At 45.5% G+C, this 24,503-nt stretch overlaps 1 protein-coding gene across 1 annotated transcript in view; it reads right to left on the minus strand.

Annotated features, from left to right (window-relative positions):
- The window catches only part of FHIP1A (FHF complex subunit HOOK interacting protein 1A), a 135,274-nt gene that overhangs the window by 47,622 nt on the left and 63,149 nt on the right, over positions 1-24,503 (minus strand). Inside the window, exon 5 of the mRNA XM_060246653.1 lies at positions 8,765-8,851. Coding sequence (XP_060102636.1) covers positions 8,765-8,851 — 87 coding nt within the window. The remainder of the gene's footprint in view (positions 1-8,764; positions 8,852-24,503) is intronic.

The following is a 24,503-nucleotide window of genomic DNA, read 5'->3' on the forward strand; positions in this document are numbered from 1 at the left end:
TAGCTAAGTTTGCAGATGACACTAAATTGTTCAAGGCAATGAGAACCGTGGAGGGCTGTGAGGAGCTCCACAGGAATCTGTTGAAGCTAGGCAAGTGAGAGTCTATGTAGAAAATGAGGTTCAATGAGGGAAAGTGCAAAGTAATGCACACTGGAGCCAAAAATATTAACTATAAATATGTGTTGATGGACCCTGAACTGGCAGTAACTGACTAGGAGAGAGATCTTGGAGTTGTGGTAAATGACTCTTTCTTACTCTATTTCTCTGATGTCTTGAATAGTGTTTATCAAGAAGGGCTCAGGGCAGCTTACAACGACAACATATACAATAAATAGAGTAATTAAAACCTGCACTAAAATATGGATGGCGTATCAAGTAAGGAGAGTCTATTCCAGATGGTGAAAAAAAATTTGCATTCAAGTTTGCAAGTGGAGAGTATGATAGCGCCAAACTTCGTACTGTACCGTCACTGTCCTCAACTCAATACCTGGTGGAACATCTCTGCCTTGCATGCCCTCCAGAAAGGCAGCAGACCCCACAGGGTGTGTATGTTCTCCAGTAGAGAGTTCCACAAGATATGGATCAGGGCTGGAAAAGTTCTAGCCCTCATTCAGCACAGCCAGATTTCCCTTGGGCCAGAGACCACCAGGAGATTTTTTTCTTCCCGAGTCTAATGCTCTCCTGGGGGCATATTGAGAGGCAGTCCCAAAGATATGTGAGTCTCTGGCCATTAAGAAACAGTATCTTGAATCTGTTCCAGTGCTTCACCAAAAGCAAGTGCAGCTCACACAGCACAGGCTGGATATGTGCTGTCTGAAGGGTCCCCATAAGGATGAACGCAGCTGAATTTTCTGGATCAGTTGGAGCTTCTGGGTCAGCCTCAAGGATAGGCCTGCATAGACCGAGTTACAGTTGTCTATCCTGGAGATGACCATTGCATGGAATACCATGGCTAGGTCAGAGTAAAACAGACAGGCAGCCAGTTGCCTAACCTGGCACAGTTGAAGAAATGTGAGCCTGGCAACCTTCATGACCTACGCCTCCACTGACTAGGTGGCATCCAAGATCATGCCTAGATTCCTGATGCTCAATGCCAGTGCTAGAGGCACCCCATCAAGAGTCAGGAGTTGGGAACCCAAGCATGGGTCCCCTCACACACATCCAGCCACAGATCCTCCATCATACCCAGGTTCAGTTTCATCTGACTTTACTTTAACCACCCTACCATGACTTCCAAACCCTTAGCTAAATTTGAGAGAACAGAATTTGGCTGCCCATCAGCAGAAACAGTCTGAAACTTGAAAGGAAGAATTCAGACCAGACATTGCTAGTACATACACTACAAAGACAAATGCTCTCTTGCAAATTGCCTGAACTCTTATTTGTTGTTGTTGTTTAGTCACACAGTTGAGTCCAACTCTTAGCGACCCCATGGACAAAGTCACACAAGGCCCTCCTGTCTTCCACCATCCTCCGAAGTCTGCTCAAATTCGCATTTGTTACATCAGTAACACTGTCCAGCCATCTCATCTTTTGCTGTCCCCTTCTTCTTTTGCCTTCTGTCTTTCTAGCATCAGGATCTTCTCCAGGGAGTGCTCCCTTCTCATTTGGTGGCCAAAGTATTTGAGCTTCAGCTTCAGCATCTGACCTTCCAGTGAACAGTCTGGGTTGATTTCCCTCAGGACTGACTGATTTGATCTTCTTGCGCCAATATTGCCTCCCTGTCACATGGTGGCCCACATTGGAGTATGATTACTCCATTTGATTGTGATTACTATCATTTATTGTTGTTGTTCAGCTACGGACCAGGATTTTGAAATGGTCACCATCTGATTTGGTTTAACTGGTTTATTTAGTTTTATGTTTGAGTTAGTTGTTTTAGAAATTATGTAATTTATTTTATTTTTTATGTGACCCACCCTGAGCCCATCTGGGAAGGGCAGGATAAAAATGTGAAGTAATAAATAAATATTTAGGTAAAATCAGAGTATTCTGCTACTCTTGAATCTATTAGTAATTTAGAAACAAGGAGGGTCCACTTTTGTGTCAAAGATATAATTTCTGTCTTGCCATATTATACCTGGGACATGTAAATAAAACATGTTTTACAGATTCAACAGCACCTAAACCACATCTACAATATCTGTTTGAGAATGGGATGCCAAATCTATAGCCTTCAGAAACCACAAAAGGTAATGCATTTACTCTTGCAAACATAATTGCTTGTTTGTACTTTGCAACCATTAAGATGAACAATTATTCTGGAGGTAGATAACTCACTAAGATGTCGACTCAGCATGCAACTGCAATTAAAAAGGCAAATGTTATCCCGGGGATTATTAGGAAGAGGACTGAAAACAAAGTAGCCAATATCATAATGCCTCCAATCAATCTATGGTACAGCCACATTTGGAATAGTGGTCACTGTACTTCAAAAAAGATATAACATTGAAAAAAGTGCAGAAAAGTACTACTAAAATGATTAAGAGGATGGAACACTTTCCCTATGAAAAAAGGTTAAAGAGGTTAGGGCTCTTTAGCTTGGAGAAACAACAAACATGATAGAAGTCTACAAAATTATGAATGGGATAGAGAAAGTAGAGAAAAAAGTACTTGTCTTCCTTTCTGAGAATTCAAGAACTGGGCACCAACTGAAATTAATGAGCAGTAGGTTTAGAACAGATAAAAGGAAGTACTTCTTTACCCAAAGAATAATTAACATGTGGAATTCACTGCTGCAAGAAGTGGTAGTGGCTACAAGCAGGCAGCTTCAAGAAAGATTGGATAAACATATGGAGGAGAGGTCCATCAGCAGCTATTAGCCTCAAGGTATAGATGGAACACTATGTCTGGGGCAGTGATGTTTTGTATTCTGGGTGCTTGCTGCGCCTTGCCAGAGACTGAGCACATTTCAGAGAGCTCTGGGATAGAACAGAGAAGTGCTTCAAGGGTGAGGTTTGTTGCTCAGCAGCTGGGGAAGTTGCTGAAAACTTCTGAGTTTGTGTGAAGGGCTGAAGGTGAAGGTGATTGTTGCTGATTGATTAGGAGTGGCTGTGTTCCCCACCCTCTTTGCATTATTAAGCGGCGCCTTGCCAGAGGCAAGAGCCTTTGGCGCGAGTCGAAGGGCGAGAGCTAAAAGGCTCTTGGCCTATGGCTCTTAGCCTGGGGGCTGTGTAAGGACCAGGAACCCAGATTCCTTGTGTTCCCAATAAGGTAAGTCCCGGCTGCTAGGCGGGAGACTTAAGGCCAGGACCTCCAAGGTAGCCTTCTCAGAAGTGCATGTGCAGGGCTGGAGAGACAGGCACAAATTAGAAGTCTCAATGTGTGGATGAGACGATGGTGTAAGGAGGAAGGGTTTAAGTTTGTTAGGCACTGGGATGCTTTCTGGAACAAGCAGGAGCTGTACAAAAGAGACAGTCTCCACTTGTCCCCAGATGGAACCAGGCTGCTGGCGCTTAAAATCAAAAAGGTGGCAGAGCAGTTTTTAAACTATATCTAGGGGGAAAGCCAACAGAAGATGAAATGTCTCTGGTTCGGGAGGACTCATCTCAAAGAGATGAAGGGTTAGCTGTTACTTTTCTACCGGGTAATGGATCAGAGTTGTCCACTGAGATGGTGACAAACAGTATGGACTGCCTGCCAGAGTCTCGAGGCGGCAGGAGGAAGGTGCCGGGCCTAGCTTGCCTGGGAAATTATAGATGTTTGTACACAAATGCTAGAAGTGTTCAAAGTAAAATTGGTGAGTTGGATCAGGACAGTGGCCTATCCAGTCCAACATCCTGTGTCACACAGTGGCTAAAACCAAGATGTCATCAGGAGGTCCACCAGCAGGCCTAGAACTCCACAAGCCCTCCCACTGTTTCAGTTTCCTCTTCACATGCCTCCTCATCTCAGAGAATTTACCCCTTTTAAAGTTAAATGTGGTTGTGCTGGTCTTTTGGGGCAGCTCACAGGGCTTTCACGATCTCTCATTCCCAAGAAGGAAGGGGCTTAAGTGCACGCTGTACAAGTGACAGCCATTCCAAGGAGTGAAAAGAAGAAGAAAAATGTTTGTTTGTTTAAAACATTTATTAGCTTCCTTTCTCCCTTGCAGAATACAAGGTGGCTTACAATCAAATAAAATTATTAAAAACACAAAAAAAAGAATAAAACCAGGGCTTATTTTGTAGCAGGACCTCCTTTGCATGTTAGGCCACACACCCCTGATGTAGCCAATCCTCCAAGAGCTCACAGTAGGCCCTGTACTAAAAGCCTTATAAGCTCTTGGAGGATTGGTTACATCAGGGGTGTGTGACCTATTATGCAAAGGAGGTCCTGCTACAAAAAAAGCCCTGAATAAAACAAGTTATAAAAACACATAACAGGTTACAATTTAAAAGGAAAAGAGGTTCAAATTATTATTTTAAAGTAAGAAAACTTACTTTGTGGCCAAGATTGAGTCTGCAATTTCGCACCTGGTGAAATTCAAACCCTTACAACACTGCCACAAGGCAGGCCAAATTTTAGGGAATTGGAGATCAGCTGTGAGCCTTTTGCAAACTTTTTTGCAGATAAGATCTCATCGCTCTGCCACGACCTCCCTGCCACATTGGAGACAGTATATGAACTCGAGGCCCCATGCCTGTCTTTTGGTTCAGCTCTGGATCGCTTTGATACACTCAGCCTGGAGGAAGTTGACAGAATCCTCTCTACTGTACGCCCAACAACTTGTGATCTGAACCCTTGCCCCTCCTGGCTAATTAAAGCTTGCCAGAGGGAGCTTAGATATCCTATACAAGATATTGTAAATAGATCCCTCATAGAAGGACGTTTTCCCTTAAAGAGTCTGTGGTCCGCCCTCTCTTGAAAAAACCAACATTAGACCCGGCCGAATTGGCACATTACTGGCGGGTCTCAGATTTACCCTTTTGGGGTAAAATTATTGAAAGGGCAGTAGCGCTACAGTTACAGAGTTTTCTGGATGATGCTTCCATCCTAGACCCTCACCAGTCCGGCTTTCGCTCAGGTCATGGGACTGAGACAGTGCTGGGCGCCCTGGTGGATGACCTTCAGTGGCATCTGGATCAAGGCAGCTCGGCAGTACTGATGTTGGACCTATTGGCAGTATTTGATACGGTTGACCATTGGTTGCTGACCTGCTGTCTTGCCAATGCACGGATTCAGGGGTTGGCCTTGCCATGGCTTTCCTCCTTCCTAGATGGTTGGGGGCAAAGGGCGGTGATTGGGGGTGAACTGTCCTGGAGGCACATGCTTGATTGCGGGGTGCCTCAGGAGGCAGTGCTCTCCCTGATGTTGTTCAACATCTATATGCACCCCCTTGCCCAGATTGCCCGGAGGCATGGGTTGGGTTGTCACCAGTATGCTGATGACACCCAGCTCTATCTACTAATGGACGGCCAGCCTGACTGTGTCCCAGAAAATCTGGACCTGGTGCTACAAGCCATGGCCGGATGGCTTAGGCTGAGTAGACTGAAGCTCAATCCAGCGAAGACAGAGGTCCTTTGCCTGAGTCGCGGTGGTCTGGGTAGGGAAATTCCCCTACCAGCATTTGATGGTGCGCCACTGACAATGGTGCACAAGGTCAAGAGCTTGGGGGTACTACTGGAGCCTGCCTTGACAATGGAGGCCCTGATAGCAGCCACTGCTAAATCCGCTTTTTTCCATCTTAGGTGGGCAAGGCAGTTGGTCCTCTTCCTAGAGCGCAGCGACCTGGCAACAGTGATCAATGCAACAGTCACCTCAAGGCTAGACTACTGTAATGCCCTCTACATGGGGATGCCCTTGTGTCAAACCCGGAAGCTGCAACTAGTGTAGAACGCAGCCACCAGGCTGTTATTGGGGCTCCCAAGGTGAGAGCACATTCAGCTGGGACTGTAGGAACTGCACTGGCTGCCAATAGTATACCGAATTTGTTACAAGGTGCTGGTTATTACCTTTAAAGCCCTATATGGCCTAGGACCTGCCTACCTTAGGGACTGTCTCTCCCCACATGTCCCCCAGAGGGTACTCAGATTGGGATCACAAAATCTACTAGTAATCCCCAGGCCGAAGGAGGCCAAATTAAAAACCACCAGAGACAGGGCCTTCTCGATTGCAGCCTCCTACTGGTGGAATCAACTGCCAGAGGAAGTGAGGGCCTTGCGGAACCTTGCGTAGTTCTGCAGGGCCTGCAAAACTATCTTCTTCCGGCAGACGTTTAACTGACACGGCGTCTGTATTTCAGGGAAGAAATGCTGTCGCCACTGAAATAGCACCAAACCTTTTAAATATTTTGTTCTTAACTGTTTTAACTACTCAATATTTTGTTTTATTGTTGAATGTGTAATTTTAATTGTATGTTGGATTTTATGCTGTGAGCCGCCTTGAGCCTGCTTTGGCGGAGAGGACGGGATATAAATAAAATCAAATAAAAATAAATAAATAAAAATGAAAACCCAAGCTGTTTTGAGGACACTGTGGTTTTAAAGGAGATTATAACAGAAGAGATTCACATATACTTCATGTAGTTCAATTATTAATTTGGCTTATTCATTTAGAGTTACTTTGATTTTTTTTCAATTGCAAGTTACAAAAACCCAAACTTGGAATGTCAAGAGAAGAAAAACGTCAGTAGTTTCTACATAATTTTCTCCATGGTTGGGGACAGAGGGTGGTGCTTGAGAGGGAGAAGTTGTCTCAGTCGCACCGATTAGAATGTGGTGTGCTGCAGGGAATGATTCTCTCCCCAATGTTGTTTAACATCTGTATGTGCCCTCTTGCCCAGATTATCTGGAATTTTGGGCTAGGTTGTCACCAATATGTGGATGGCACCCAGCTCTATCTACTAATGGATGGCTGTCTGGGCTCAGCCTGAGGAGCTGGGTGGAATGTTACAAGCCATGGTTGGAAATGAATCCATCAAAGATGCAGGTCCTGTGCCCAGGCTGTGGGGGGATCAGGCTCCCATCCTTTGACGGGGCTCCACTAGTGCCAACATCAGGGATGAAGAACTTGGGTATTCTTGGATACCTCTCTTCCGATGGAGGCTGAGGTGACCACCACTGTCAGATCTGCTTTTTTCCATCTGAGGCGGATCAGGCAGTTGGTCTCATATCTTGCCCCCTGTGACTTAGCACCAGTCAATTCCAGGTTGTATTATTGTAACTCTCTCTACATGGGGCTACCCTTGGCTCTGATCTGGAAACTCCAGTGGGTGCAGAATGCAGCCACACAGATGCTGACTTTGTTGCCTATGCTGGTGTGGATCCATCCTGTGCTCTGCGAACTACATTGGCTGCCTATTGAGTACTGGGTCTGCTTCAAGGGGCTGGTACTTACCTTCAAAGCAGTATACTACCAGGTGCCAGCATACCTTTGGAATGGCCTCTCCCCATATGAGCCTTATATGCCCTTAAGATCAGTAACTCAACACCTCTTGGTGGTCCCTGGCCAGAGATGTTCTGCTTGCCTCAACTAGGGCCAGGGCTTTTTTAGTTCCGCAGGGCCTGCAAAACAGTGCTCTTTCACCAGGCTCTTCCTTCAACAGTGCTCTTCCTTCAGCAGAGGCGGCAGACATTGTCTTTTATCTGGCCTCCCCCACCTCTGGCAATTTGGGATATGACAGACTTCTGATAGTGATTGGTTAAGACTGTCAAGGCAGAATTTTTAAAATGTCTATATTGTAATCTTAATCCAGTTTCAATTGTAATTTAAATCTTGTTTTAATTTTTTTATTTTTTTGATGTAACTGCCTGGGGCCTGCTTTGTGGGAAAAGTGTGATATAAATCAAAATAAATAAATACCCAATGAGAAAATATGGGGGGGGGGAGGAATAAAAAAATCATTAAGTTATCAAATTAATATAGTGAAGGTAGTCTTTAGAAATTCAAACATCCAGCTACCTTTCCAGACTCTGCCCTGAAAAACTATAATGCCATGGAGGTCCACATTCAGTTTTCCATTAGTACAGACAACAGAATGACCACAGCAGTGATTCTCCATATAAAACATACCACATTTTATCATCATGTAGAAAGGAAAGGTCCCCTGTGCAAGCACCAGTCGTTTCCGACTCTGGGGTCACGCTGCTTTCACAACGTTTTCACGGCAGACTTTTTTATGGGGTGGTTTGCCATTGCCTTCCCCAGTCTTTTACACTTTTCCCCCAGCAAGCTGGGTATTCATTTTAACGACCTCATAAGGATGGAAGGCTGAGTCAACCTTGGGCTGGCTACCTGAATCCAGCTTCCGCCGGAATCAAACTCAGGTTATGAGCAGAGAGTTCAGACCACAGTACTGCAGTACTGCTGCTTAACCATGCTGCACCACGGGGCCACTATCATGTAGAAAGCAGACACTGAAAAAAGAGGCTGGGAATTATTTTATGTCAAAAAGCATAAGATTCTCATTGCAAACACACAATACTTGATTATCCACTGTGTTAACTGGTGAACAGTTCACCCAATTGAGGCATTCTGTCAGCAGTGAGCACTGCTCAAAGCAAAGATGTTGCAAGAAAACATATTATTAATAATAACAGTTCAATAAACCTAAATAGATGTATTTAATTTATCTCACCACGTTCATAATAATTTATGGTTGTTAATACTGTTCCTTATATCATCAATAACCAGGGCTTTTTTGGAGCAGGAATGCACAAGAACTCAGTTCCGGCTGGCTTTGTGTCAGTGCATGTGGCCTAATATGCAAATGAGTTGCTGCTAGACTTTTTCTACTAAAAAAGCCCTGTCCTGTCAATAAGTAATACACACACAAAGCACTGACCTTATGCAGAGCTGGGGCCATTACCGGCACTAAAAACCCATTATAGATGTAGTTCACAAGCTGGTTGCGAATCAGTAGATGTGCCACCTAAAGAGAACACAGAAGTTTGAGAACGTTAGAGTAAAAGTGAATCCTGAGTATTTTACAACAATTTGCAAAACATTTTAAAGAAAATTAACCTCTAATACACCCATTGACTACTTTTGAGTAAACAAGATAGAACTAAAGATAGATCCTATGCATACTTGTTGGTTTAACTCCAAGTAAACATTCATAGGACTGAACTATACTGTGGGGAAAAAATGCATAAGTGAACAAAGAGCAAAAGTAGTCTTGCCTATTAACATCCTGTGTCACACGATTTACTAATGCAAGAGAATAAGTATCTACTGTAGTCCTATGAGGTTTTCCACAGTCTCTTTAAAAAGAATAGCCTATTATTAATTTACAGAAAGGCAGTGAAGCAACAGAAAGACAGTAATTTGTCTTTGACCCTTTCAAAATATTAGATATCTTCTCTGGATGAATTTTCTCCCAAAAATGATTTTTTCCTATCATCTTGTTGACAGGCCTGATGAAAATAATAATATCAAATAACTCCGGAAGTGGCATTCAATACACATAAGCTCAAGAATTTTCTAGTTAGTTAAGGAGCACTGTAAAGACCACAGAATCAATGAAAAACAAAATACAGGGAAAACCTACTACCCCAACTACACACGTCTCTTATATTTTGCAGGTACCAGGTTGTGAATGTCAATACCAACAATTGCTCAGTGTGAAAAAGGAAGTGAATCAAGGTTTTCATTGATGAAACCATACCACAGCTTCTTGTGTAGGAGCAAAAGAGAATACTCTCTTGTGACCATGAACACATTTTTTTCACAGTGGAATATCCTTGCTTCAGGAGAGGAATAAGAGACACTTTGTTTGAAAACCAGTAAAGGATGCTGAGTAAAGCAAAAAGGAAAGAGAACTGGTCCTATTATTATTTTTGATATCTGAAATGAATGTTAAATTAATCTGGCTAATGGGTCGTTTTACATAACAACGAGCGGGCAGCTCAAAGGAAGGGATAGAGGCTGACTATACGCCTACTTCTCCTGCAAATGAGGCCTCGAAAAGTCAAAGAGCTATCTTAAGTATCGGTAATAACTTGAATTGGATTGAATACAAATACTTAAATACCTGGATCTTATTATAATTACTTAAATACTTACGACCTGGATTATAATTGGACATATGTTAAAGAGACTATTATTTGGCTGCAATATGATCTGAACATAAATATATTCTAGAGAGATTGGTCCCTATCATCTCACTGCAATTGAAATGATAATATTTGAAATCTCAGCTGGAGCTGATTTGGAATGACGATTTAATAGGATCTTCAAGCTACTTTTCAACTTGGATTAAGAGACTGAGTTTGCTGACAGAGAAAAATGGCACTGCCAAGTTAAATGTCTTATAAAAAAGATATATTATGGAATATTACTTCTCTGAAACAGGATCTTGGCTCATTAATGCAGCTGATTAGAAAGCAAATAGAAGCTTTTATGCTGAAAGCTAGCGAACTTTCAAATCTACAAGAGCTGAGTGCTAAAGAGATTTTGGTGACATCTGCGGAATTAGAATGGGAAAGTGATCCGTTCTGAAATGAACAAAAGAAAATGAAAATGGATCCTTATGATGCAGTTACAAAACAAGACCGGAAATCAAGATTGAGTGAAGTCATGCTGAGAGGAAGAAATGGTACAGAATTCTTCTTCCCATTATCGAGAGTGCTGGCCACATTGAGAAGAGAGAAGGTGCATTCCGGCCAGCAAATTAAGATGTGGAAATCTTTCAGGAAGAAGGATTCTTGAACTTTTTACCTCTTTGTGGAGAGTTGGATATGGAACTCTCAATAAGAACTGACGTGCGATTTTAAAAGGCAAAGTGTGATGTCTGGGTGGGAAGAAGGATTCCTGAGTTCTGGTTTTTCTTGTGGGTAAACAAATATGAAATTATTAATAATGAACTGATATGTGATCTTAACAAACAAAGGGAGATTCTAAGGAAAGAAGGGAGTTGTTAAAATTTTAGTTAAATTTACAGTCAATTTGGATCAATGCTAAAGAGTGCAGACAACACATTTATTTTTACATAGCAGATTTATTCTTAGTATGTTTATTTGGTGAAATTGCTCATATTGATATAAGAGTTGGATTAATTGTTAAAAAAGTAGCACAATTATTTTGTAATCTGGAAGATTTGTTTTTAATATGCTCCTTTAGAGAAACTGTTTATACTGAGATAGACAAATTATTGTGTTTTATCTCTTTAATTTGTTAAAGATAAAGATATGATTTTATGTGCTTATTTTAATAAGGATATAGTTAAACCAACAAATTAGTTTGTGCTTTTAACATGGTTAAAGTAAATCAGACAGCTTTGTGTTGCGATGGCTTTGAATTTTTTCATACTTATTTGTGTTTAAGAAGAATTGTTTAGATTTATATTGCTAATAATACTTGAGTAAAAATTTTCTATAATGAAAGACAAGGATGGTAAAATATATGGAGAACTTCATACTTGTAGGTAGAATGATCTGGGTATTTTATTTGGAGGTAGAATTATAACTGATATATTTGTATTTTCCTTTGTTTCTGTTCTTCCTACTCTGTACATACCCTTTTCCCCCTTTTATGTATCTTTGCTCTTGCTTCTCCCTTTTGTAGTTAAAATCAATAAAAATGATAAAATCCGAGAAATTCAGGCATGGAGCTCCCATAATATTAATTTCATTTCTGAAGCTGTCTTTCTTTTAAACACTCAATTCACGTCTAGCTTATTATGCTGATCAACTAAACCTTTCATTGATTTCAGGTTTTCACAGCTGGTAACATCATTAGGGTTTGTAGAATCTTTCGGGATCAAGTGCCGTGTTCTACTGGAGAAAGTTTTCCTTCCAGACGTTTCGTTCTCAGCTGCGGAGAACATCCTCAGTGGCGTTGCAGCCAGAGCAGGTGCTCAGACCTTCTTGGCTGCTGTGCATTGAGTGGGGCCAAGGCTGCTGGAGAGCTGCTATTTCTAGGCTGGAGGGGGTGTGATGAAAGGGCAATTGGTTTGTGGATGTGCCCATTGTTTGGTGGGGCTTCCTGGAAGGGTAGTGATAAGGAAACTGGCTGTTGAATGTGACCATTGTTCCGTGGTAATTGCTGGGAGGGTTGGAAGGGGTTTGCAGATAAGGAAGATGGTTGTTGACTGTGCTGATTGTTCTGTGGAATTTGCTGGTTGTTCTGAGACTTTCTGCAATTAATAGTCTGTAGGGTGTTTTGCAGAGCTGGGTACCAAGATTGGTGGATGAAAATGCCTTCTTCCTTTCTGTTAAAATTGTGCTGGTGTTTGCAAATCTCAATAGCTTCTCTGTTCAGGCGGGTATGATAATGTGAGACCGTAGAAAGGACTTCAGTTCTTTCAAAGTGGATGACGTGGTCTCCTTGAAGTGCATGTTCAGCTACAGCTGATTTTTCTGGCTGAAACAAGCAACAGTGTCTCTTGTGTTTGGTGAGATGGGTGTTGATACTGCGTTGGGTAGTGCCAATGTAGACTGCACCACAGGAGCAGGGTATTTTGTAGACTCCAGGGGTTGAAAGTGGATCTCTCATATCTTTGGCCAAGCGCAGCATGTGGCGGATCTGTTATGTGGGCTTGAAAACTGTGTCAACATTATGGCGTTTGAGAATTTTGCCAATGCGGTTGGTGACAGATTTTATGTAGGGCAGGAAGGCTGTACCCACATTTGTGTGTGGCTCGGGATTTGGTGTGGATGGTCTCCTGGGATGGAGGGTTCTTCTAATTTCTTGTTGGGAGTATCCATTGGCCTGCAGTGACTGTTTGAGGTGGTGTAGTTCCTGTTGGAGTTGGCTTGGTTCACAGATGCATGATGCACGGTGAATGAGGGTTTTTACAACTGTACGTTTTTGGCGAGGATGATGATTGGAATTCTTATTTAGATAGCGATCGGTGTGTGTGGGTTTCCTGAATACAGTGTGGCCGAGTTTTCCGCCATCTTTCCTGGTAATGAGAACGTCAAGAAAGGCAAGTTGACCATTGTTTTCTTTCTCCACGGTGAACTGGATACGAGGATGGACTGAATTCAGATGAAGGAGAAAGTTATTCAAAGCAGCCTCTCCATGACTCCAGATGGCAAAGACATCATCCACATATCAGAGCCAGCAACGTGGTTTTAGGAGGGCAGATCTTAGTGCTGTATCTTCGAAGGTTTCCATGTAAAAGTTACCGATGACAGGGCTAAGGGGGCTTCCCATGGCAACTCCATCGATCTGTTCCTAAAAGTTATTGTTCCATTGGAAGTAGGTAGTGGTGAGCACGTAGTGGAATAGGGCAGTGATGTCATCAGGAAAGATGTGTTGTAGTTGAACAAGGGTTTCTTTGACGGGAACCATGGTGAACAACGAGACGACATCGAAGCTTACTAAAAGATCGCTGGGTTGGAGTTTTAGGGGTTTGATTTTTTCCAAAAAATGTGATGAGTCCCTAATGTAAGAGGTGGTGTTCCTTATCACTACCCTTCCAGGAAGCCCCACCGAACAATGGGCACATCCACAAACCAATTGCCCTTTCATCACACCCCCTCCAGCCTAGAAATAGCAGCTCTCCAGCAGCCCTGGCCCCACTCAATGCACAGCAGCCAAGAAGGTCTGAGCGCCTGCTCCGGCTGCAATGCCACTGAGGATGTTCTCCGCAGCTGAGAACGCAACGTCTGGAAGGAAAACTTTCTCCAGTATAACACGGCACTTGATCCCGAAAGATTCTACAAACCTTTCATTACTTTTGAATTCTGAATTTGGAAAATATTTTCTATTTACATTGTACATTAATGATGCCATTGCCATAATAAATATGTTAAATATTTGCTGCTGTAAAGGACTTTGATCTCTGAGGTTCAACACAGATGTAAAAGAAAGGCTAATTTTCACCTCCATACAAAATATGCACATTTCAGATATCAAAACAGCATTTAAACAACAAAACCCTTCAAAAGTTATATGCCTAAATTATGCAACTGTAAACTCTTTTAGCATCATTAATGAGGAGAATTATATTAAGATACAGACACTGTACAGACTTGCACTAAGAGACTTTTGCTCAACATCAAAGAGATTTTAAAAATCTGATTTTATCATTAGCCTGAAGAACAACAAAAAATCAAAAGGAGAAAATTTAATTAAGAAATAATCAAGAACAAAGAATACAAACAGGCTAAGTGTCATGAGCCCTGAGGAGGAGCTGGAAGGATTAACAGTCCTGGAAGAGTTGCCAGCCAGTTCCTCAGCTGAACAAACAGCAGCTGGCCCATCAATCACTCTCCAGGCACCAGCGTCAGCTGTTGACAATCTTTTCTTCCCATCTCAAGAGTTCAAAGCAGGCTCCGGAAAGAACTTTCAGAGCGAAGACATGAGGCACGCCGATGCTTCAGATCTCTCAGCCCTGAGTTCTAGCAGAGTCACTGCCACCCAGGGAGCAGGTTGATTGAGACTCCCATATAGCTCCCACCCAGGACCTAGTAACCTTGTGGAAGCAACAAGTCTATTCTCTGGCTTGCATCCACGCTCCTTCCTGATCCTGACCTGCTTGATTTCCTTGGCACCCTGACATTTTGGCTTTTGGACATTGACTTCTGATTCCGGTTTGTGATTCTGCATTGGTGACTTGGCTCCTGCTTGACTTCCTGGACTTTGATCTTGGACTGGTTTTAGACTACTGCCTGCCTGCACCCTGAGTATGTGACACATTGCTTCCACCCACACACTCACTCCACAAGATGGATGAGGAGGCAACTGGAGGCTCTGGGCAGCTAGCAGCCTTGCTTACTCAGGTACAGCACCTCACTCAAATGGTGGCTCACCTGCAACAGCAGCAGCAAGCCACTGTTGCTGCCCCACTTAAGTGCCCAGTGCTTCCCCCAGAGAAGTTCGCTGGGAAGGTGGAGGAGTTTCCTGCATTCCTGGCACAGTGCAAACTGTATATTGAATAATGTGCCAGAGACTTCCCCAATGACAAGACCAAGGTATGCTTCATTGTCAGCCTCTTAAAGGGGCAGGCAGATAAATGGGCTACCCCCTTGCTTCTAGCCCCATCGCCCCTGCTGAGTGACTACCAGGGCTTTCTGGATCAAATGGCGGTAGCCTTTGCTAACCCCCAGCAAGCAGCCACTGCCAATTGGAAGCTCCAAACCCTGAAGCAGGGTAGGAACTCGGTTTCCCAGTACTCCACCGAGTTCAAACTTCTGGCCCAAGACCTGGCCTGGAACGAGGCTTCCCTCATGGACCAGTATATGGAAGTCGTTGATGAACTGGCACGAGTAGACCGACCGGCCGCACTGCAAGGCCAAATCACGCTGTGTCTCCGCATTGATGGCTGCCTGGAAAGCAGACGCCAAGCGTGAAGCAGCGCCCGTCCCTCTCAGCTGCCCTGCCACCTAGCGACAGTGACAACCCCGATGAACACTAGTCCCGAGACTGACAACCCCGAGCCCACGCAACTCGGGGCTGCACAGCCGCAGCTCACCACAGAGGAAAAATCACAGCGCCGCTCACAGAATCTCTGCCTGTACTGTGAAGGGGTGGGGCACTTCTCCTCCGGCTGCCCTACCAAGCGCACCCAACCCAGTACCATGCCACTGCCGCCAGTAAAAGACCAGCCCCAAGTCTGAGTGGACCCCCGACTTGGGGCACCTAACCGGGTCCCCTGAACCCTACGTTACTGGCCAGGGCCTGCTGCTCATACCGGTCACACTCGGCTTGTCAGACGGGCAGTGGCTGTTCGTCTACGCCATCGTCGACTGGGGCTGCCCACTGCTTTGTCGACATGGCGTTTGTGAAGCAACACCAGATCCCGGTGCAGGACAAAGACACTCAGACCCTGGTAGAAGCCATCGACGGGCGCCTCCTCCGATCCAGTCCGGTGACCCAGGAGACCCACCTGATCACGCTCCAGATCCAACACCATCACGAGCAAGTACAATTCGATGTTACTCGCACGCCCTGTTTTCCCCTCATTCTGGGACTCTCCTGGCTCGTAATACACAACCCAATCATGGACTGGGCACAGGGAAAGCTGAGCTTCAAGAACCCTTGTCCTCACCAGGCTCGGTCGGCCACCCTGGCCACCGCCGCCCCAGCTGCTGGTCCTCTACTTCCCCCAGCGTACACAGACTTTGCTAATGTCTTGGAGGAAAAAGGGGCCGACCAGCTCTCCCCGCACCGGCCTTATGACTGCGCCATCAATTTGGTACCAGGGGCACCCTTGCCTCTGGGGCAGTTCTACCCCATGTCCGAACCAGAGCTGGCCATTCACACCCCTGCTGTCCACCCCTGTTCTCTTTGTCAAGAAGAAAAGCGGCGAGCTCTGACCCTGCAATGATTACCGGCCCCTGAACAAAATCACCGTCCGGGACCGCTACCCTTTGTCACTGATCCCAGAACTACTGGATCGCCTTAAGGGGGCCCAGGTCCATACCAAGCTAGACCTCCTGGGCACGTACAACTGGTGCGGATCCGCGCAGGAGACTAATGGAAAACGGCTTTTGGGACCCACTATGGCCAGTACAAGTATCTTGTGATGCCCTTCGGCCTGACCAACGCCCCCGCTGTCTTCCAAAGGCTGATAAACATCTTCCGCGACATGTTCGACCTCTTTGTGTTTATTTATTTAGATGACATTTTAATTTATTCCCAAAGCCCCGCCCAACATGCAGGGCACGTCCACCAGGTCCTGCAATGCCTGCGCGAGCATGGTCTCTATGCCAAGCTAGAGAAATGTGCCTTCGACTTAACAGCAGTCAAGTTCCTTGGCCACATCCTCGCACCCCACTGGACTCTGAAGGACCCAAAGTATGTCAAGGCGGTCCTGACCTAGCAGACGCTGCGGAACTGCAAAGATGTACAGTGGTTCCTTGGCTTTTCCAGTTATTACCACCAGTTCATTCCTGCCTATGCCGATGTAACCACACCTCTGACAGAGCTCCTCCGGCCCAAAGAGCCATTTCACTGGACTCCAGAGGCAGACCATTCCTTCACCACCTTGAAAACCTACTTCACCACCGAGCTGCTCCTGCATTACCCAGACCTGCAGCTGCTGTTCACAGTAGAGACCGATGCCTCCAGCGTGGCCCTCGGTGCAGTGCTATCCCAGTGGGAGGACCCCTCCCAGCCGCTACAACCCTGCGCAAACTACTCGTGGCACCTGACACCCGCAGAGCACAACTACACCATCTGGGAGCAGGAACTCCTGGCCATCAAGACCGCTGTGACGGAAAGCTAGGGGTTAACCATAAACTGAAGATGCACAGGGCTGCGTCAGGTGACCTGAGGGTAGGGGCAAAGTGCTCAGAGCTCTCAGGGAGGGAAAAGAAGTGGAGTGAGAGAAACTGCTGAGGCAGGGGTCAGTCAAGTTGATGTCTGACAGAGTGGAGGCCTGTCAGAGAAGTCTGTCAGTGGGGACCTGACAGAGACTGAGAGGGTCAGTTCGAGCCTGCCAGAGAGGCTGAGAGGACAGCTGATCCTGTGAAGGAGCTTGAGGCGGAGACGGGGAAGTCTTCCAGAGACTGCAAGCTCGACAAAACCAGCCAAGAGAGCTGTGTGTGTGTGAGTCAGTTAAGACCTGAACGGTCACAAACACCTAGAGACAACTCTGAAGATCTAGTGAGGTGGTTGAGGGAGTGGATGTGGGTCTGAGACACCAAGAAGGGCTGAGAGGAGAGACTCCAGTCAAGGGGTGAGACTAGACACATCAATCCCAAGAGGCCAGACCTTGGCTAGAGGTGGAGAGTGAGTTATAGGAAAACTGTGAACTGTGTAACTGTGAGAGACTCAAGAAAAGACAAAGTGATTGTAAAGCCTGAAACAACTGAGCAACGTATTAACCTGTGTAAATATCTCCCATATCCCCAAGTTAAGACTTTGTGTTACAATAAATCTGTGGTTTAAGTTAAAGTTCTCAAGAGCCTATATTTTGTGGGAAGAACAAAGCTGCTGTGGTCCCATCAAATAAACAAGTAAAATACCCCGAAGAGACTGAAATAAAGAGATCCAGTGAGGACGTGAGGTTGGCGCTGCTATAACCGCTTTTGAGGTTTGGAGGCATCACCCTGAAGGGGCCCGCCACCCCGTCCAGGTCCTGACTGACCACCAGAACCTGGAGCATCTACAGACTGCTCGACGCCTCACCCAGCATCAGATTTGGTGGTCGTCTTCTTTTCCCGGTTTGTCTTCCGGATTACCTACATCCCACAGAACCAGAACCTGAAAGCGGACGCCCTCTCCCGAAAACCGGAGTACACTGTGCCTCTAATGGAGGAGACCCCAACTGGGCTCATGTTTGCACCTTCGGTCTTCGCTGCCACCATGACTCGCCTGACCTTGGCTGCAGACATTCAGGCCAGCCAGGCCCAAGACCCCTGGGCTCAGCAACACCTCCTAGAAGTATAAGATGGCCCAGCCGGGGATCTCTCTACTCACCAAGGTCTCCTCCTGCACCGTGGGTGCCTATAAGTGCCTCCCTTTGGTCAAACATGCTCCACCTGACCCACGACTCCCCTCCTGCACGGCACTTTGGCCAACACAAGACCCTGCACCTGCTCATACGGGAGTTCGCGTCCTTGCCAACGTGGCCCAATATGTCGGTTCCTGTGAGGTCTGCCGGAGGGCCAAGGATGTACCGGCCAAGCCCCAGGGCTTTTGCATCCTCTACCCATACCTGCAGAACCCTGGGACACCTTCTCCCTGGACTTTATCACTGAGCTCCCCAGGTCCAAGGGGCACACTTGCATTCTGGTCACCAAGATGGCTCACTTTGTTCCATGTCCCAAGTCGCCCATGGCTCCTGAAACAGCCCAGCTCTACCTCCAGCACATCTTTTGCCTGCACGGGCTCCCGGCATACTTGATCTCAGACCGAGGCCTCCAGTTCACCTCCTGATTCTAGCAAGCCCTGCACTCCACCTTAGGCACCCAGGTGCATTTGTCCTCCGTGTACCATCCCCAAACGGATGGGCAGACCGAACGCAGCAACGCCACGCTGGAACAATACCTGCGTTGTTACACCAGCTACCAGCAGGATGACTGAGTCACCTTGCTACCCTGGCTGAGTTTGCTTAAAAAAAACGGCATACATGCGTCCACGCAACAGACCCCGTTTGCTGCCACCTCTGGATACCACCATCACTTCTTGCCCGCAGTCCTGCCCCACACAGCACCTGGATGGATGCGAACCTGCAGGAACTCCAGGCTCTCCAGGACTTGCTCCGAGAGCAGGTCCAATAGGCTAAAGAGGCCTACAAGACAGCTGCTGACCAAAAGTGACAGGTGGGGCCCCCACTGAAGCCTGGGGACCACGTCTGGCTCTTCACTCGTTACCTGCATCGGCCTGGTCGGTCTCGCAAGCTGGACCCTCGCTTTGCGGGGCCTTACCTGATCATGGACCAAATCAACCCCATTGCTGGCTACAGCTGCCGGCCACCTCAGCATCTACCCGGTCTTACACTGGTCCCTCCTTGTTCCTGCTACACCAATGGATCCCATCTGACTGCCGCCTCCAGCGCTGCCTCCTCCTCTCCTGGTCAATGATGAAGAGGAATACGAAGTCCACCAGCTCCTGGACTCCAGAATCCACCGTGGGGACCTCCAGTACCTCATGAATTGGGAAGGCTATGGCCCCAAGGACCGTTCATGGGAACCCGCTGACAACCTACACGCCCCTGACCTCATGCAGCAGTTCTACACAGCCTACCCTGACCAGCCTGGTCTGTCTGTTGTGGGGGGGTCCTGTGGTGGAGGGATAGTGTCATGAGCCCCGACGAGGAGGAGCTGGAAGGGTTAACAGACCTGGAAGAGTTGCCAGCCAGTCCCTCAGCTGAACAAACAGCAGCTGGCCCATCAATCACTCTCCAGGCATTAGTGTCAGCTGTTGACGATCAATCTCCTCCAAGCTCTCCTCCTCCCATCTCAAGAGTTTGAAGCAGGCTCTGAAAAGAACTTTCAGAGCGAAGACATGAGGCACGGTGATGCTTCAGATCTCTCAGCCCTGAGTTCTAGCGCAGTCACTGCCACCCAGGGAGCAGGCTGACTGAGACTCCTATATAGCTCTCACCCAGGACCTGGTAACCTTATGGAAGAAACAAGTCATAAGAACATAAAAACATAAGAGAAGCCATGTTGGATCAGGCCAATGGCCCATCCAGTCCAACACTGTGTGTCACACAGTGACTATATATATATATATATTATACACACACACACACAGTGGCTGGAAGAAACAAGTCATAAGAACATAAAAACATAAGAGAAGCCATGTTGGATCAGGCCAATGGCCCATCCAGTCCAACACTGTGTGTCACACAGTGACTATATATATATATATATATATATATATATATATATATATATATATATATATATTATACACACACACAGTGGCTAATAGCCACTGATGGACCTCTGCTCCATATTTTTATCTAACCCCCTCTTGAAGCTGGCTATGCTTGTAGCCGTCACTACCTCCTGCGGCAGTGAATTCCACATGTTAATCACCCTTTGGGTGAAGAAGTACTTCCTTTTATCTGTTTTAACCTGACTGCTCAGCAATTTCATTGAATGCCCACGAGTTCTTGTATTGTGAGAAAGGGAGAAAAGGACTTCTTTCTCTACTATCTCTAACCCATGCATAATCTTGTAAACCTCTATCATGTCACCCCGCAGTCAACGTTTCTCCAAGCTAAAGAGCCCCAAGCGTTTTAACCTTTCTTCATAGGGAAAGTGTTCCAAACCTTTAATCATTCTAATTGCCCTTTTCAGCACTTTTTCCATTGCTATAATATCCTTTTTGATGTGTGGTGACCAGAATTGTACACAAGATTCCAAATGAGACCACACCATCGATTTATACAGGGGCGGTATGATACTGGGTTATTTGTTTTCAGTTCCCTTCCTTATAATTCCCAGATGGCATTGACTTTTTTATTGCAATAGCACACTGTCTTGGCATTTTTAGTTAGTTATCTACCACGACCCCAAGATCTCTCTCTTGGTCAGTCTCTGCCAGTTCACAACCCATCAACATGTATTTGTAGCGGGGATTCTTGGCCCCAATGTGCATTACTTTGCACTTGGCCACATTGAACCTCATCTGCCACGTTAACGCCCACTCAGCCAGCCTCAACAGATCTCTTTGGAGTGCCTCACAATCCTCTATGGTTCTCACCACCCTGAACAATTTATTGCGATCTGCAAACTTGGCCACTTCACGGCTTACTCCCAACTCCAGATAATTAATGAACAAGTTAAAGAGCATGAGACCCAGTATTGAGCCCTGCGGCACCTCACTGCTTACCATCCTTTACTGCGAAGACTGCCCATTTATACTCACTCTCTGCTTCCTATTAATTAGCCAGTTTTTGATCCACAAGAGGACCTGTCCTTTTACTCCATGACGCTCGAGCTTACTAAGGAGCCTTTGATGAGGAACTTTATCAAAAGCTTTCTGGAAGTCAAGGTAAACAACATCTATTGGATTCCCTTTGTCCACATGTTTGTTCACCCCCCTCAAAAAACTGTAACAGGTTAGTGAGGCAAGATCTTCCCTTACAAAACCCATGCTGAGTCTTCCTCAGTAACTTGTGTTCATCAATGTGGCTACTCATTCTGTCCTTGATAATGCTTTCTACCAACTTTCCTGGTATTGAAGTCAGACTGACTGGTTTAATTTCCCGGACCTCCTCTGGAACCCTTTTTAAAGATGGGGTGACATTTGCTACCTTCCAGTCCTCAGGAACGGAGGCAGATTTCAATGAAAGATTACATATTTTTGTCAGGAGATTCACAAGTTCAACTTTGAGTTCTTTCAGAACTCTTGGATGTATGCCATTCGGACCTGGTGACTTATTAGTTTTTAATTTGTCAATCAGTTGTAGGACCTCCTCTCTTGTCACCTCAATCTGACTCAGGTCTTTCAACACCCTTTCCAAAATTAGTGGTTCTGGAACGGGCAAACACTTCTCATCTTCCACAGTGAGGACGGAGGCAAAAAATGAACTCAGCTTCTCAGCCATTTCCCTATCCTTCTTCAGTAATCCTTTTACCTCTTGGTCATCCAAGGCCCCCACTGCCTTCCTGGCTGGTTCCCTGCTTCTAATATATTTGAAGAAATTTTTATTGTTGGTCTTTATGTTTTTTGTAATATGCTCCTCATAGTCCCTTTTTGCCTGCTTGATCACAGTCTTGCATTTGATTTGCCACAGCCTGTGTTCCCTTTTATTAATCTCACTTGGACTAGCTTTGCACTGCTTAAAGGAGTCCTTATTACCTTTTACATTTTCCATTACTTTGTTTGTTAACCATGCAGGCCTTCTCTTATACCTGTTTGTGCCTTTCCTAACTTGTGGTATATATTTTATCTGAGCTTCTAGGATTGCAGTTTTAAATAGCCTCCAAGCTTCCCCAAGGGTTTTGACTGTATTTATCTTTCCTTTCAGTTTCCTCTTTACATGCCTCATCTCAGAGAATTTACCCCTTTTAAAGTTAAACGTGGTTGTGCTGGTCTTTTGGGGCAACTCCCTATTTATACAAATGGTGAAATCAACGTTATGGTCACTGCTCCCAAGCGGTGCGATCACTTTTACGTCTCTCACCAAGTCTTGGGCATTACTTAGGACCAAATCCAGGATTGCCCCTGGTAGATTCTGTGACCCTCTGCTCCATGGCACAGTCATTGAAGGCATCTAGAAACTCAATCTCTTTCTCTCAACCGGAACACATATTGACCTAATCAATCTGCGGGTAGTTAAAATCACCTATTACGACACGGTTTTTACGTTTAGCCGCTATCTTTACTCCTTCCATCATATTATAATTATCCTCTATCTTTTGATTTGGTGGGCGATAACAAACTCCCATAGTTAAATTTACTTTTGGGCCCTCTATTTCAACCCAAAGCATTTCTAGGAGGGAATCTAATTCTCTGACCACAGTCTTACTGGACTGTATAACCTCTCTGACATATATAGAGCCACCCCACCTCCAACCCTTCCCTCCCTATCCTTCCGATATAACTTATATTCAGAAATCACCGTGTCCCACTGATTCTCCTCATTCCACCAAGTTTCTGAATTTCCCACAATGTCTGTTTTCCCCCAACACTAAACATTCCAACTCACCAATTTTAGTTTGAACACTTCTAGCATTCATATACAAACATCTATAATTTCCCAGGCAAGTTAGGCCCGCAACCTTCCTCCTGCTGCCTCGAGACTTTGGCAGACAGTCCGTACTGTTTGTCACCATCTCAGTGGACAACTCTGATCCATTACCTGGTAAAAAAGTCACCCTTCATCTCTTTGAGATGAGTCCTCCCAAACCAGAGATATTTCATGTCTTGTCGGCTTTCCCCCAAGATTTAGTTTAAAAACTGCTCTGACACCTTTTTGGTTCCATCTGGGGACAAGTGGAGACCATCTCTTTCGTACAGCTCCAGCTTGTTCCAGAAAGCATCCCAGTGCCTAACAAACTTAAACCGTTCCCCCCCTACACCATCTTCTCATCCACACACTGAGACTTATAATTTGTGCCTGTCTCTCCAGCCCTGCACTGGAACAGGTAGCACTTCTGAGAAGGCTACCTTGGAGGTCCTGACCTTAGGTCTCCCGCCTAGCAGCCTAAAATGTTCCTCCAGGACCTCACGACTGCATTTCCCCACATAGTTCGTGCCAACATGCACCACGACCACTGGCTCCTCCCCAGCACTATCAGTCTATCTACAACATGCAGAATGTCCGCTACCTTCGCACCAGGCAGGCAAGTCACCATACGGTCAGTATGCGGTTTTGCCACCCAGCTGTCTACTTGCCTAAGGATTGAATCACCAACTACCAAGATCCCCCCCTCCCTCCCTGCCCAGGGATGGTTCCTTGGCATGAAAGGTTACCCGCTCACCAAATGAAGAAGAGGTCCCTACTGAGGGCGCATTCCCCTTAGAACGGTGCCCTGTTCCCTCTCGACCCTCATGCTCCCTGGCAGAAACGGGGCTGCCATGTTCAGAGTGAACACTGTGAAAACAGTGAAAACTGTTCATTACCAAAGCAAAGGGATGTTTTTCATACTTGTAAGTCTATTCTCTGGCTTGCATCCATGCTCCTTCCTGATTCCTGATCATGACCTTCTTGATTTCCTTGGCACCCTGACCTTTTGGCTTTTGGACATTGACTTCTGATTCCAGTTTGTGATTCTGCATTGGTGACTTGGCTCCTGCTTGACTTCCTGGACTTTGACCTTGGACTGGTTTTGGACTCCTGCCTGCCTGCACCCTGAGAACATGACACTAAGTAATGTAATTTGTATTGCTCAAACATATTTAACCTTTTTGATCAACTCAACAACAGTGAAAACTTATCATTATCAAAGCAAAGGGAGGTTTTTCATTCTTGTAAGAACCTGATCTTAAAAAAAACAACACATTTTTTACAACTCAAGACAAGCACAGGATTTCTCAGGGCACATAATCTATCCATTTTAGAATCAAAGACTGATTAACCAACCATCCTTATTTAAAAAGAAAAAAAAAGCAGTGTTCAATACAGTAAGCAAAAATCACATTATGTTCACTGGTGATATTCAACACATCAATCCCAATTTTGCGGGCACCTGCTTTAACTCAAACAGAAACCGGCATGTGTCTTATTT

The sequence above is a fragment of the Heteronotia binoei genome, chromosome 9, assembly GCF_032191835.1.
Source record: "Heteronotia binoei isolate CCM8104 ecotype False Entrance Well chromosome 9, APGP_CSIRO_Hbin_v1, whole genome shotgun sequence".
NCBI classification, from domain to species: Eukaryota; Metazoa; Chordata; class Lepidosauria; order Squamata; family Gekkonidae; genus Heteronotia; species Heteronotia binoei.